Raw genomic sequence first — 16,892 nt, forward strand, 5'->3', positions numbered from 1 at the left:
ATTTGTCTTCTCCAGATAGCTATGAAATAAAGAAAAACCATGTGTCATTCAAAGGCAAACATCAAACCCACCCCTGCACAAAAAAACAGCATCACGATCATCAACTCCCAAACACCTCCTCACACAAAACTCAAGAACATCAAGCCCAAACCACCTCCCCCACACAAAATGTAACAAATAATCAACCCCAAAACCCCCACACAAAATGCAACAAGAACTTTGGCCCCTGAATTCTTCCTCCCCCACATAAAAACAGACAGACAGACATACTTTATTGATCCCGAGGGGAATTGGGTTTTGTTACAGTCGCACCAACCAAGAATAGTGTTGAAATATAGCAATATAAAACCACAAATAATTAAATACTAATAAGTAAATTATGCCAAGTGGAAATAAGTCCGGGACCAGCCTATTGGCTCAGGGTGTCTGACACTCCAAGGGAGAAGTTGTAACATTTGATAGCCACAGGCAGGAATGACTTCCTATGATGCTCAGTGTTACACCTCGGTGGAATGAGTCTCTGGCTGAATGTACTCCTGTGCCTAACCAGTACATTATGGAGTGGATGGGAGACATTTTGCAAGATGGCATGCAACTTGGACAGCACCCTCTTTTCAGACACCACCGTCAGAGAGTCCAGTTCCACCCCCACAACATCACTGGCCTTATGAATGAGTTTGTTGATTCTGTTGGTGTCTGCTACCCTCAGCCTGCTGCCCCAGCACACAACAGCAAACATGATGGCACTGGCCATCACAGACTCGTAGAACATCCTCAGCGTCGTCTGGCAGATGTTAAAGGACCTCAGTCTGCTCAGGAAATAGAGACGGCTCTGACCCTTCTTGTAGACAGCCTCAGTGTTCTTTGACCAATCCTGTTTATTGTCAATAATAGAACCCAAGAACACCGACCCCCAAATCCCCTCCCCAACACAACAAAAAGGAAAGGAATGGGCGAAAAACACAGAATATAAAAAAGTCTAGTCCATTAATGCAATAATCCAATCCATAATGCAGAACCACAGTAAGATTGTCCTTCATCATCGAAGAGCGGGACACCACATGAGTACAGAGGTCTACCACAGCGAGCCACACGACAATAGTCTCTTACTCACAATTTATTTTGCCTTACAAAATATAGATGGTTTAAATATGGTTCTCGGCCATACTCCAGCCCAATCCATTCCGCAATACTCACCTTGGCCACGTTCCCAAGCTTTCCTAACTTCTGAAGCACTCATAGTTGGCAGACTCACGGAGCTGAATGTAGACACAAGGCATTCTGCAGATGCTGGAAATTTTGAACAACACACAGAAAATGCTGGAGGAACTCAACAGGTCAAGCAGTATCTATGGAGATAAGCAGCATTTTGTTGAAGAGTGTCAGCCTGAAATATCAACCTTATTCCTCTCCAAAGATGCTACTTGATGAGCTGAGATCTTCCAACATTTAGTAATGTGTTACTCACCGAGCTGAACGATGCCAAATCAGAAGAGGCAGTTGTTGACAATGCACCTGATTGTTACATCAGCTCAGAACCTTCTAAACAGCAGACAGTACAGGACAATTTAGAACTGGGACCAGCACATGTTGATTCAGCAAGTCCATGGAGAAACTTAGTTTGTGTGGGAATTTTATATACTGGTTCTCCTCTGCAGACTCAGATGACAACAATGATGGGATAGCTAAAGGTTAAGGCTGATGAACATACACGTGTATATTGAGCAAAAAAAATCTGCTGGAGGAACTCAGCAAGCCAGAAGTGATCTGTGGAGGGAAGATTTGGTTATGTTTTGAGTTGAACCCCTGAATCATGACTGAGAGCGGAAAGCAAAGAAAGCTGTAATAAAGATAGAAGGGGTGAAACAGGGGCAAGTAGGTGACAGGTGGACTGAGGAGGGGTAGGGTACGATGGGGTGAAGGAGACAGGTGAGGGAGGGGGAAAGATGAAGGTGGACACAGGCAGGTATCTGATAGGTTGAAGCAGACAAGGAAAAAACAGGGCTGATGAAGTCAGGTGAGGAAAAAAGTGATAAAGATGGCACAAAGGCTCCAGGATAACAAGCATGTAGCCTTTGGATCCTGTAAGTAAGAAAGATTGATGTAAACAATCAAGAGAGAGGGAAGGAGAACAGATGGAAAAGATGTGGGGGAAAGAGGATCCAGTGGGTCAAGTGTGTGGGGTGGGTAGCACTAAAAGGGAAAAAGAGTTTTTGGGAGTGAGTTTTTCCAATTCACCTCCGGTCCTCCTATTTCTTTTCCTCTCCCATACTCCCCTCCAGCCTCATTACCCATCAGCCTGAAAAAACAACCATATATCTTTATTAAGACTACTTTTTTGTCAGATAACCTCCATGTTCATTCTTCTGCTGAAGAACTTGTAAGTGGAATAAAAGCATGTTATTTTTCTCCCCGCAATTGTGATAAACTGAATTCAGCCTTTAGACCAGGGCTTGATTCAATCTGTAACATTCTTGCACCAATCTGACTTTATAAGAACTACAACGGGAAAATTCAAGATGTTCAGTCAAATTATTCCATCAAAGACAATGCTGAGTAATGCAACAATGTGCTGACCAGGGTCAGTGGACTACAGTATATTCAGGTCAATGCCTTTGGTGGTGCCTGGTAATAATTATTTATGTTACTGCCTGAAGTTACCACTACAACAGGATACCGTGTTATGAACTGCTGACATGATATGACAATTTCTCTCAGATCAAAAAAAAAACTCCATACTGTACCAGAATGCAGCATCATGCATAGTATAAAATTATATAATAATTTTTAATTTCCTTTCTAATGTAATGACTCAGTCTATGCAAAATCTAACAGTTAGCAACATACAGCATTGCTATAATAACACTTTCTAAGCCAAACTCTCAGGTTGCTGCTTCTCTTACCCGGCACACAAAGCACTCTGGGTGCCACAGTGAATTGAGGGCTGAGATGTAGTTTTCAAGAATAGCTCGTGCACAACCACCGCACTTAGGAGCAAACATGTCAAAGTAATCTTTGCGACAATAGGCTTTCCCATCTTTTTCATGGAATCCTGTAAAAGGGAATATATTTACTGCAGTCAGTCCACACACACCAACCCAACCTACAATATTCTAGCAGAATCTTAGGTGAAATTGCCATTATTTCTGAAGTCATGCCAACTTAACCCATAGTGGAAAATAAAAGTAAAGAATACAATTAAAAAAAACTGTGGGCTGAGTTTTATAGAATTTTGTTAAAACTCCCATTCCTATGTGCAGTACTGCAAAATTAGTGCACTAATTTAATTTCAGAAGATGAACTATAGTAATATAATAATATAATAATAGTATGATTACTATTACTATAGTAATAGTGGACAGTGCTGACATCTGTCCCATAGGTCAGTGCTCTTCATTCATACAATATTCTTCAGCTGCTTATCCCAACCTAAGAAACACACTTAATTGGATTAGATAACGTGGCTGCTACTTTTATTACCAAAGGATTCAAGTAGTGCTTAAGAACAAGAGAAATCTGACACAGTACAATGTAAACTGTGATGTCAAAATTATGGATTATTTTATTCATGAAGGAATAATCTCTTTACTAAAACCGTAACTCACGGAAAAGTTTGCATGGGTCTGATTAAATCAAGTAAATGAAAAAAAAATCCCTAGTTTCTATATTTTCAGCATTGTGAAATGCAAATAATAGAAAAAAATCTTTATTTGTATTATGGAAACCAAGAATATGCATCATATAGGTTCAAATTTATAGAAAGAAAATTGTTTCTGGATTCTCTTATTCAGGCATACTCTTGGTCACCATTAATCACAAACTGTTTTAAAATTCTCATAATTTCTACATTTAAATAAACATCCAACAATGTTGAAGCCAAAAAAAACGAAGAGATCACACTAAATTCTGTTTTGGGATTACAGCACATTATCAAAATTCAGGAGCATGGAAATAATTTCCTATTGCACCAGAGAATGCATTATGCAAGTGGAAGTTTTATTATTCAATTTATTCCATAATAAATTGTTTGCTAGGGAAGCATTTAATTTTCATATAATTAAGAAGCTTGCAAAGCTAATTCAAAAGCCTATTAACAGTGAGCATGTTTGGCCTGGGATTGCCTTTTTGCCAGACAAAATAAGGTAAATTTCCATCCCTGAAGGACATTAGTGATACAAATGAGCTTTTACAATAATCCACACTCTGATGTCACTTCCATTAGCAACAGGTTTCTAGCAGGATTCAAACAATTTGACAAACTACCCATTTACATACATGATGTAACATCAACCGTTTAAAATATATCTGGTTTATCATTAATTCATAAAATCTGAAAGAGCTACACCACAGAAACATGCCCTGGGGCCTACTGATTCAGCATTTAACACTAATCCTCCATTGAACCCATTTGTAATTGTCCCACATTCTCTTCAGTTTTCCCAAGACTCTACCACTCACTTTCACACTAGGGGCAATTTAGAGTGGCCAATTAACCTACCAACCCACATATTTTTGGGAACCAGAAAACCCAGAGGAAGTTCGCGAGGTCACAGGGAGAACATGCAAACTCCACACAGAAAATACCAGCAGTTAGAATTGAACCCAGGTCCATAGCAAGTTGTACTAATAACACCAATGACTCATTGTACTGCTAGCAGACTTAATTGTCGATTTTTAACATTTCTATATTATTTGTATACTGAACAATAAATATATATGCTACTTGCTTTACTATTTCTAATGTGTTAAAGGCATCGCATACTGCCTGGTTTAACCATCACTGGAATGGTCAACGTTGAAATTGGATGATAAACGTTATTCTGGAAATGCACTGCTAATTAGTAATTGTACTGAACAATTCTAAAAGATAGATCACGAATGGCCAAACTGCATGACAGACTAAGTATTAGTGACAGCATCATACCATCTGGCCCAAAGAAAGCGCCACACTGAGCACAGAAGAAGTGTTCAGGGTGCCATGTTCTATCCAGTGCAGTCACCACTTTCTGTAAAAAAAGAACACAAAAATAAATAAATCATTAGAGAAAAATGAAGCAAACCAGACCAGGGTTACTTATAATCAGAATCAGGTTTAATATCACTGGCATTTGTCTTGAAATTTGTTGTTTTGCAGCAGCAGTACGTTACAATACATAATAATAAAACAATCTACAAATTACAATTATATATATACACATACATACACTCACACCTCTTCCCTGATGGTAGCAATGAGAAGTGGACATGTTCTTGGTAATAGGGATCTTTAATGATGGACTTAGGAAATAATGGCCTGCAAGCTGACGTGCATCTGATTCAGACTCTAACTCCAATTGGAAATGTTTATTTTCGCTCTTGAAATAGCTTTCAATAGACCACACCCGGATTTCTTGTACTATGCTAGATCACGGGTCTTAAATGCCGGAGATCAAGCCCTCAGCAGACTACAAATCTGCTGGTTCATCCACAGCCTTTGGTCTGGGTATGCCTAGTTTGTTCTCAAAAGCACGTACTTATCCAAACAGGTCTTTATGAAGTATTCATTCAAATTCAAAGACTAGTCCCTAAATATTGTCCAGTCCACTGACTCAAAGTAGTTCTGTAGGCACTCCTCTGCCTCCCTTCACCATGCCTTCTTGGTCCTCATCACGGTGTGATGGTCTTTAATCTCTACCTATACACCAGGAGAAGTACAGTCAGGTGATCAAACTTTCCAATGTGTGGGTATGGGACAGCATGGTAAGCTTTCTCGATATAACAGTGGTCAGTGTGTTGCCTCCTCCGATTCCACAGATGATGTATTTGTAGCAGCTGTTCAGAACTGTCTTTAAGCTGATTTGGTTGAGATCTCCTGCAATGATAACGGAAGGCATCCGGGTGTGCTGTTTCATGACTGCTAACCATGGTGCTCAGCTTCTTGAGTGCCTGCCTGACATTGGCATGAGATGGAATGTACACTGCAACCAGGATGAAGGCAGAAAACTCCCTTGGTAGACAAAATGGACGACATTTGATTGTTTGGTTTACCAGGTCAGCTGAGCAAGACTGAGTCAGAGCTGCCATGTCTGTGCACCATGATGAGTGGCATAAAACTATTAAAATGATAAACACAAATGCAACTCCACAACATTGGCCTCCAAGAAATTTCATACTACCAAACACTTCCCAATATCACACACAAAATGCTGGTAGAACACAGCAGGCTAGGCAGCATCTATAGGGAGAAGCGCTGTCGACGTTTCAGGCCAAGGGTCTTGGCCCGAAACGTTGACAGCGCTTCTCCCTATAGATGCTGCCTAGTCTGCTGTGTTCTACCAGCATTTTGTGTGTGTTGTTGTTTGAATTTCCAGCATCTGCAGATTTCCTCGTGTTTGCACTTGTCTTCAGTTTTTAATGCAATCTACTCCATCAACAAGAACAAAAATTCCCAGAAAGAAACCTTCCCAGGGACATAGTATATATGAGCTATGTTCACTCTTGTTACTGACAGATGAAGCATCCTCACAATGCAGATATCAGAGATACTCACATCCAAAATGGGTCCATTACAATAGTAACAGCGTGGGGAGAACAGGTTGTGATAGTCCTTCTCACAGTATGGCTGTCCATCCCGCTCAAAGAAATTCCGAGAGCCAATTTCTTCTTGGCAGTGGGTACACACAAAGTGCTCTGGGTGCCAAGTACGACCCATTGCAGTAACAACCTGACAAAATGAACACTCTTTAGTGTTTGTTACAAGCGTGAAAAGCAACACACAATCCCACTTCTTAAATACTAGCTTGTATACCTTTACAATTATACAATAAGGCTTGTTAATCAAGGGTATGTGGTGATGATGACACCAAATCTGATAAGTTTAGTTGATGGTGAAGATTACAATAAGATCCAGGTGGGCTGGAAAAGTGAACCAAGGAATGATAGATGAACTTTAATCTGGACAAGTGCAAAGGGTAGATAAAAAGAAAGTATTTCAACTTTAGAAACCAAAAATAACACGGAACAGTGCTTTTTTTCCTGCAGTAATATTGGACCCATTAAAATGCAAACGTACTGCACCTCAAACTACTTCTAATGGCATCCAAAGACAAACCAAGTCACTTTTAATCCTAAGAGTTCTTACCTGTCCGGCTATGGGTTTCTTGCATGCAGCACACACTCCTTTTGCTACAGTTGCAACTCCCAATTTATTCAGTCCAACATGCAATTCATCCAACATATTATCCAGTTGACTTCCAGCCTTCTGAGGACCTGTCACAGTGGAAGGACCTCCTGGTTTTCCTTTAGATCCTGACTGGGTCATCATCTATCAATCAGCAAATAAAGTCATATTAAACACAGTTTGTAGTACATTGACCAAATTGAGCAGAACATGAATAATATTCAGAATGGATTTTTCATGGGTATCTAAATTTACTGATATACAACACCTTTACCAAAAGTTTAATTCGCTTATAGTTAACACTTAAATATAATAACATCTACAAAAAAATAAACACATTAACTTTTTTCATTATATATGTTTAATATGCACATACAATCAAATATCTTCTTCCAAGATGTATTATAGGATAGTTACAATATTTATGCCTTATAGTTGCATAAAACATCATCTGATGTTGAAGAAAGAAGTGCTATACCATATCAGCGAACCAACAGAGACAACCTATAAAACTTTTTCTACTATGGAAACCTCCCTGTACATCAGTCATTTATGATGGCCCTGGTATCTTAATTTTATTGATTACCTATCAGCCATAATTGATTAATGATGAGGTTCTATACAGCTGACAAATCACCATACAACCTTAAGATTGTGCCCCCTCCAAAGTATCTAATCTATTTAATAGAATGTATGTGAGTGTGATTTGTAGTCCTCTTGTCATTGAACTCTACAACATTCACCAACCCAATACACAGTACCTATAAAAAGTATTCACTCGCTTGGAAGCTTTCATGTTTTATTGTTTTACAGCATTGAATCACAGTGCATTTAATTTGGCGTTTTTTGACACTGATTAACAGAAAAACTCCTTTGTGTCAAAGTGAAAAAAATCTCTACAAACTGATCTAAATTAATTACAAATATAAAACACAAAATAATTGATTTCATAAATATTCACACCCTTCAAGACAGTATTTAGTAGATGCACCTTTGGCAGCAATTACAGCCTTAAGTCTCTGTGGATAGGTCTCTATCAACTTTGTACATCTGGACACTGCAAATTTTCCCCATTTTTTTTTAAACCAAACTGCTCAAGCTCTGTCAGATTGCACGGGGATCGTAAGTGAACAGCCCTTTTCAAGTCCAGCCACAAATTCTCAATTGGATCAAGGTCTGGACTCTCCAGGACATTAACTTTGTTGTTTTTAAGCCATTCCTGTGAAGCTTTGGCTTCATGCTTGGGGTTATTGTCTTGCTGGAAAAAAAATCTTCTCCCAAGTCACAGTAATGTTACAGACTGCATCAGGTTTTCCTCCAGGATTTCCCTGTATTTTGCTGCATTCATTTTACCCTCTACCTTCACAGGCCTTCTAAGGCCTGCTGCAATGAGGCATCCCCTCAGCATGATGCACTCACCATCGTACTTCATAGTAGGGATGATGTGTGGTGTTTGGCTTATGCCAAACATAGTGTTTAGTCTGATGGCCAAAAAGCTCAATTTAGGTTTCATCAGACAAAGAACCTTCTTCCAGCTGACTTCATATTCTCCCACATGCCTTCTGGCAAACTCTAGCTGAGATTTCCTGTGAAATTTTTTCTACAGTGGCTTTTTGCCACTCTCCCATAAAGCTGCCACTGAAGAAGCACCCGGATAAAGGTTGTTATATGCACAGTTCCTCCCACCTCAGCCACGAAAGCTTGCAACTCCTCCAGAGTTGTCTAAGGTCTCTTGGTGGCTTCCCTCACTAGTCCCCTTCTTGCACAGTCACTTAGTTTTTGAGGATGGCCTGCTGTAGGCAGATTTACAGCTGTGTCATATCCTTTCCATTTCTTGATGATTGACTTAACTGTACAACAAAGGATATTTTGTGACTTAGAAATGTTTTTGTATCTAACTCTTGACGAGATTTTCAATAATCTTTGTGCCGAGTTGCTTGGAGTGTTCTTTTGTTCTCAACGTGTAGTTTTTGCCATCAGCAGGAGGACCTTCCAGAAACAGGTATTTCTTACTAAAATCAGTTGAAACAGTTTGACTACACGTGGTATTCTCCATTTATCTAATTATGTGACTTCTAAAACCAAATGGCTGCACCAGTGATGATTTAGTGTGTCATATTAAAGGGGGGGTGAATACTTACGTAACCAATTATTTTGTGTTTTATATTTGCAATTAATATAGATCATTTTGCAGAGATCTTTTTTCACTTTGACACGAAAGTGTCTTTTTCGGTTGATCGGTGTCAAGAAAAGCAAATTAAATACACTGTGATTCAAAGTTGTAAAACAGTAAAACATGAAAACTTCCGGTGGGTGGGTGGGGGGGGGGGGGGGAGGTGAATACTTTTTATAGGCACTGTAATTCCAATGGAAAGAAATAGAAATAATATGCCCACTATGCTGGTGAGAAAGGAAATTCACACACGTGAAAGGAAAAGCAAAGGAATATTTATTTTCACATGCATGAAAATTAGTCTATCAGTTAATACTAGAAACACAGCCAAAAGAGAGTTGTGGAAACATTTCTGAGAAATCTAGCAGAGTTTATGAAATTTCTTTTTTTTTAAAATTTTTTTATTAGTTTTTCAAAACATTTTACAAAATTAAAAACCCCAAATCCCAATGAGGAGCATTAATACAGTGCAAGATTAAGCATACAATAACAATATGCTACAAAGGAAGAGAATTTAACAAAAAAGCACCTAAATTAAAGACAAGTGAGCTTAGTGTCCTCCCCAAGCCCCGCAACACAAGAAAAAAACAACAACAACTCCAGACCAACCACCACACAGTATAAAGAGTATAAGTCCGGACAGTCAAACTCCCAGACTGTGAATACACTTAGCAACAGAGGATAATAATGCCTACTACCAGGAAAAAAAAAGGGAGCTGAAAGCAAGGGATCGAAAAGAAAAAAAAAGAAAAAAAAACCCTAGTCAGGAGGAAGGTTATGAAAGTACTCGATAAAAGGTCCCCAGACCTTATGGAACTTTAGATCCGAATTAAGAACTGAATAATGAATTTTTTCGAGGTCCAAGCAGGCCATAATGTCGTTAAGCCATTGCGCATGAGTGGGCGGGGCAACATCTCTCCATCTAAGGAGGATCAAGCGTCTCGCCAGGAGAGAGGCAAAGGATAGTATTCGGCATTTGGTCAGACCCAGACATAAATCTGTCTCGCCCTAAAAACCGAACAGAGCAATTAAGGGGTTAGGTTCTAGGTGCTGATTCAGAATACCCGATAATGTAGTGAAGACATCTTTCCAGAATTTCTCCAAGCTAGGACAGAACCAGTACATATGGATGAGAGAGGCCACGCCCTTCTTGCATTTATCACAGAGCGGACTAATGCCAGGGTAGAATCGAGATAGTTTAGATTTAGACATATGGGCTCTATGAACAATCTTAAACTGTAAGAGGCAATGGCGAGCACAAAGGGAGGTTGAGTTAACCGATTTGAGAACTGAGTCCCAGCTCTCCTCGGATAAGGAGATATTTAAATCCTGCTCCCAGGCCATTTTAATTTTATCCACAGGGGCCCGTCGTAAGGCTGCTAGTTTATCTCGGATAATTGAAATTAAACCTTTACCTAGTGGATTAATGGAAAGAAATAGGTCCATAGCATTTTTTGCAGGCATTTCAGGAAAGTTAGGAATTAAAGATAGATAGATAGATAGATAGATACTTTATTCATCCCCATGGGGAAATTCAACTTTTTTTTCCAATGTCCCATACACTTGTTGTAGCAAAACTAATTACATACAATACCTAACTCAGTAAAAAATATGATATGCATCTAAATCACTATCTCAAAAAGCATTAATAATAGCTTTTAAAAAGTTCTTAAGTCCTGGCGGTTGAATTGTAAAGCCTAATGGCATTGGGGAGTATTGACCTCTTCATCCTGTCTGAGGAGCATTGCATCGATAGTAACCTGTCGCTGAAACTGCTTCTCTGTCTCTGGATGGTGCTATGTAGAGGATGTTCAGAGTTTTCCATAATTGACCGTAGCCTACTCAGCGCCCTTCACTCAGCTACCGATGCTAAACTCTCCAGTGGTACAGGAAGGGCATTAGACATTTTGAAGATCTCTTCATTGATAATCGCTTCGCTTCTTTTCAGCAGCTCTCCGTTAAGTTCAACCTGCCTAACGCTCACTTTTTCAGATATCTCGGATTTTTTGAAGAGATCTTCAAAATGTCTAATGCCCTTCCTGTACCAGACATGGAATGCTGAATCGTACGTAGTAGGTAAAAAAAAAGGTGATTATGTGCGACAGGGCTAGAAACGGAAAATCCCTGGAAACCATAGCATTTCCTGAACTGAGCCCATATACGCAAAGTGTGTCTAACCAGAGGATTAGCTATTGATCTGGGCAGACTGCTAGGGAGTGCAGAGCCAAGAAGTGCAGATATAGATAATTCTTTAGTGGAGCTCAACTCCATTGCCACCCAGTTAGGGCACTCGGGTTGACCGTGGAAGAAAGACCAGAAAGCAGCACAACGTATATTAGCTGCCCAGTAATATAAGCGAAAGTTAGGTAAAGCCATGCCACCCTCTTTTTTAGAATTTTGGAGGTAGATTTTATTAATTCTAGAGCGCTTATTCTGCCACAGATATGACAAAATAATAGAGTCTAAGGAATCAAAAAAAGATTTAGGAATAAAAATTGGGATAGATTGAAATAAGTATAAAAATTTGGGGAGAACATACATTTTAACAACATTAATACGACCTACCAAGGACATAGATAGAGGTGACCATTGTACCAGGCTCTGTTTTATAGTATATGAAAGATTGACAAAGTTTTCACGAAAGAGATCTTTAAACTTCCTTGTGACTGTAATTTCAAGATAAGTAAATTGATTATGGACTACTTTAAAAGGGAGATCACGAAATATTAGTTCTTGTGCTTCTTTATTAATTGGGAAAAGTTCACTCTTATGTAAGTTGAGTTTATAGCCAGAGATCTGGCTAAACTGGTCAAGAAGTGAAAACATTAGAGGTAAGGATGTAGACGGATTTGAGAGAAAGAGTAATAAGTCATCAGCATAGAGAGAAACTTTATGCTCAACACCCCCTCTCCAAATATGAAATTTCTAACAGAAAAATCATAATAATTCCAATTTACAAGACATGTATCAAATGAACAATTATTTGATCAATACACCATGGCTGTGAATGATAATTACTGAATGAGTAACTGAACATGTTATCATTTATACAAGTGATAGGGAGATATCCGAGTAAAACATTTCTATTGCTAATGTAAAAAGGTATAATTTCAGTTGTTAAAGTTTTAAACTATTAAAAAATTTTACTGGCACATCATTATCTCTAATGATGTCATTCACGATGCACTTTGTATAAGATCTCCAATGGTTTCTTGTGTTCTACAACTAACTCTGTTGAGATTCAGTTGTATTACTGTTACAGAGCAAGCAAAGGACATTCATTAAGAAACTTCTATGACATTAAGACATTTTTATTTGCTATATAACACTTTCCTTGATAGATGATAACTCTGCATAAAGTGATGACCCAGATTTATAAAGCAATTCTTAAAAAGCCAAACATTATATGTATATATTAATCAAGTTCTTCTGACAGGGTGCTCTCATCCTATTTCTCCCATTCAGCTTCTGACATTGTTCGCTAATTTAAAGTACTGTAATACGTTCACTCCTCTGAAGTTTGTAATTCATTCTCTAGTTTATTGTTTTCCCTCCATATCCCATTATGTTCATATGCATGATTTATGGCCAGGCTGCTACTAATTTGCTGCTCCTATTCCTAATCATTTCCTTTCCTCAATAATCTTTATTACCTTTAAACTACTAAGATGAGCCACAGTCAGTTGTTATGGGCTCAGAAGAGAGGTGAAAAGGACTGCAGCAGTTATAGGAGAGAAATAGAGGCAAGATTCTGTGGGCACAGCCAGCAAGACAGACAATCAATGTGCAAAAAGAACTATGCAAACACAAAATGAAAGAGAAAATATACAAACAAACAAATACACAAAAAATAAAAACACAAAATGCTGGCAGAACTCAGCAGGCCAGACAGCATCTATGGGAGGAGGTAGTGACGATGTTTCGGGCCGAAACCCTTCATCAGGAGTGAAGTAACATGGGATGGTGGAGAGGGGATAAGAAGTGGGGGGAGGGATGAAGTAGAGAGCTGGGAAGTGATAGGCTGGAGGGAAATGGGCTAGGGGAAAGGTGGAGAATTATGGGAAATAAAAGAGAAAGAAAGGTAGGGTGGGGGGGGGGGGGAGATTATAGTGAGGGGGGGAAAAAGAGAGAGAAAGAGAACCAGACTAAAATAATAGATAGGGATGGGGGTAAGGGGGGGCAGGGGTATCATTATTTTACTCTGGTTCTCTTTCTCTCTTTTTCCCCCCTCACTATAATCTCCCCCCAGCCCTACCTTTCTTTCTCTTTTATTTCCCATAATTCTCCACCTTCACCCTAGCCCATTTCCCTCCAGCCTATCACTTCCCAGCTCTCTACTTCATCCCTCCCCCCACTTCTTATCCCCTCTCCACCATCCTATGTTACTTCACTCCAGATGAAGGGTTTCGGCCCGAAACGTCGTCACTACCTCCTCCCACAGAAACTGTCTGGCCTGCTGAGTTCTGCCAGCATTTTGTGTTTTTATTTATTTCCAGCATCTGCAGATTCACTCATGTGCCTTTGAAAACAAATACACAAACAGACAGACAGACATACTTTATTGATCCTGAGGGAAAGTCGCACCAACCAAAATAGTGTAGAAATATAGCAATATAAAACCATAAATAACTAAATAATAATAAGTAAATTATGCCAAGTGGAAATAAGTCCAGGACCAGCCTATTGGCTCAGGGTGTCTGACACTCCGAGGGAGGAGTTGTAAAGTTTGATGGCCACAGGCAGGAATTACTTCCTATGACGTTCAGTGTTGCATCTCGGTGGAATGAGTCTCTGGCTGAATGTACTCCTGTGCCTAACCAGTACATTATGGAGTGGATGGGAGACACTGTCCAAGATGGCATGCAACTTGGACAGCATCCTCTTTTCAGACACCACCATCAGGGAGTCCAGTTCCACCCCCACAATATCACTGGCCTTACGAATGAGTTTGTTGATTCTGTTGGTGTCTGCTACCCTCAGCCTTCTGCCCCAGCACACAACAGCAAACATGATAGCACTGGCCACCACAGACTCGTAGAACATCCTCAGCATCGTCCAGCAGATGTTAAAGGACCTCAGTCTCCTCAGGAAATAGAGACGGCTCTGACCCTTCTTGTAGACAGCCTCAGTGTTCTTTGACCAGTCCAGTTTATTGTCAATTCGTATCCCCAGGTATTTGTAATCCTCCACCATGTCCACACTGATCCCTTGGATGGAAACAGGGGTCATCTGTGCCTTAGCCCTCCTCAGGTCCATCACCAGCTCCTTAGTCTTTTTCACATTAAGCTACAGATGATTCTGCTCACACCATGTGACAAAGTTTCCCACCGTAGCCCTGTACTCAGCCTCATCTCCCTTGCTGATGCATCCAACTATGGCAGAATCATCAGAAAACTTCTGAAGATGGCAAGACTCTGTGCAGTAGTTGAAGTCCGAGGTGTAGATGGTGAAGAGAAAGGGAGACAGGACAGTCCCCTGTGGAGCCCCAGTGCTGCTGACCACTCTGTCTGACACACAGTGTTGCAAGTGCATGTACTGTGGTCTGCCAGTCAGGTAATCAATAATCCACGACACCAGGGAAGCATCCATCTGCATCACTGTCAGCTTCTCACCCAGCAGAGCAGGGCGGATGGTGTTGAACGCACTGGAGAAGTCAAAAAACATGACCCTCACAGTGCTCGCCGGCTTGACCAGGTGGGCATAGACACGGTTCAGCAGGTAGACGATGGCATCCTCAACTCCTAGTCGAGACTGGTTGGCGAACTGGAGGGGGTCTAAGTGTGGCCTAACCATAGTCCGGAGCTGCTCTAGAACAAGTCTCTCCAGGGTCTTCATGATGTGGGAGGTCAATGCCACTGGTCTGTAGTCATTGGAGCCACTGGGACATGGCGTCTTTGGTACAGGGACAAGGCAGGATGTCTTCCACAGTACAGGAACCCTCTGGAGACTCAGGCTCAGGGTGAAGACATGGTGAAGTACTCCACATAGCTGGGGGGCACAGGCTTTGAGCACCCTGGGGCTGACACCATCTGGACCTGCAACCTTGCTTGGGTGGAGACGTTTCAGCTGTCTTCTTACCTGTTCAGCTGTGAAGCCCACCGTGGTGGTTTCAGGTGGGGGAGGGGTGTAGTCATGAGAGCAGGGTGGGGGGCTGCAAGGAGGGGTAGGAGGGGAGAGTGGAGTATGTGTTGGTTGAGGGCCGACAACAGATGAATCATGTGGGGGATGGGCACGGGCCACAGTGTCAAATCTGTTGAAGAACAGGTTAAGTTCATTGGCCCTTTCCAAACAAGTAATAAATATGAAAAACATGAGATGAAGAGTCCATGAAAGTAAGTCAATAGGTTGTGGGTCTACTTCAGTGATGGGACAAGTGAAGTTATCTCCTCTGGTTCAAGAGCCTGATGGTTGGGAGGTACTAACTGTTCCTGAACTGGATGGTGCGCAACCTGAGACTCCTGTACCTTTTTCCTGATGGCAGCAATGAGAAGAGAGTGACAGTGCTCCATGTAGGTGCGCTCAGTAGAGGAGAGAGCTTTACCCCTTATGGACTGGGCCATATCCTCTACTTTTTGTTGGTATTCATCTTCAAGAATCATTGTACATTTCATTCCAAACAATTTCAGCATTGAATCTTTTAGAGATAAAATTGTGAGGGCATTCTGGGGCAAAATTACACAGGTTTCCAAAGCTTGAAAAATAGAAGAGGAGATTTGCCTTCTAGTTTCAAGTTCATTTTTAGTATGTGGATAGGAACGATTATGGTCTTCAAGTAATAAATCAGAATGGATGCAGAAAGACTTGAGCTTGTAAATGAACCTTCTATTGACCAACTATCTCTCCAACTCCACACCTAATATACAGCTTAGATCAGCATTCTGCATTGTGTAACCAGTAAATGACTCTAGTTTTATAAATGAAGTAGTATGAATAGAACTAAATTTTGCCTCCTTAAAAGATGTAGTAGAAACACTAGAGAAAAATGAAAATTGCAGCAAACTCAAAACTTCACATGATAATATGAAAAGAAACTACATGGCCCATTTCCTTAACTTTTTAGTATTAAACAACAACATATGATGTTTATATTGTGAGATAAGACAGTTAAACAAGTACAATGATCATGTGATTATAAATCAAACAAAATAATAATACACTTTACTATGTGGTATTTAGTGCACTCTTAGTTAAAAATTATTACAGTCCTGTTCATGTAACAGCTTCAGAAAAGAAGTATCGTCAAAGTTATTCTATTTTTGATGTAAATCAGAAACTCATAGATCAAATCTCGGCATCCCCAGTAGATATAGTATATTACTACATAATACAATTCTTGTAATTCCTTAATGTTGTTATAGCCGGGGGTGGTAATGGTGACAAGTTCCCGCTATGTATTAAATGCTCCTAATGGTGTGCATTTCAAATAGCCTCTGACAACCAAATCCAGCTCCTGGCTTTCATGTGTGGCTTAGCTACCCAGCCCGGTGGAACCGTTAAAACCAGTTGTTTCGGGCAGATGGTGCTTATTAGCCATGGTTGGCAGCTCATATCTAGGAGAAA

General features: G+C 40.2%; 1 protein-coding gene across 5 annotated transcripts in view; it reads right to left on the minus strand.

The window, feature by feature from the left end:
• The window catches only part of LOC140738216 (paxillin-like), a 173,800-nt gene that overhangs the window by 6,263 nt on the left and 150,645 nt on the right, over nt 1–16,892 (minus strand). For all 5 annotated transcript variants that reach the window (XM_073065324.1, XM_073065326.1, XM_073065325.1 and 2 more), the window contains 4 exons: nt 7,121–7,303; nt 6,530–6,703; nt 4,925–5,006; nt 2,904–3,052 (listed from right to left, as the gene is read on the minus strand). In XM_073065324.1, coding sequence (XP_072921425.1) covers nt 2,904–3,052; nt 4,925–5,006; nt 6,530–6,703; nt 7,121–7,303 — 588 coding nt within the window. The remainder of the gene's footprint in view (nt 1–2,903; nt 3,053–4,924; nt 5,007–6,529; nt 6,704–7,120; nt 7,304–16,892) is intronic.

This window comes from Hemitrygon akajei, chromosome 14 (genome assembly GCF_048418815.1).
Source record: "Hemitrygon akajei chromosome 14, sHemAka1.3, whole genome shotgun sequence".
Taxonomy (NCBI): Eukaryota; Metazoa; Chordata; class Chondrichthyes; order Myliobatiformes; family Dasyatidae; genus Hemitrygon; species Hemitrygon akajei.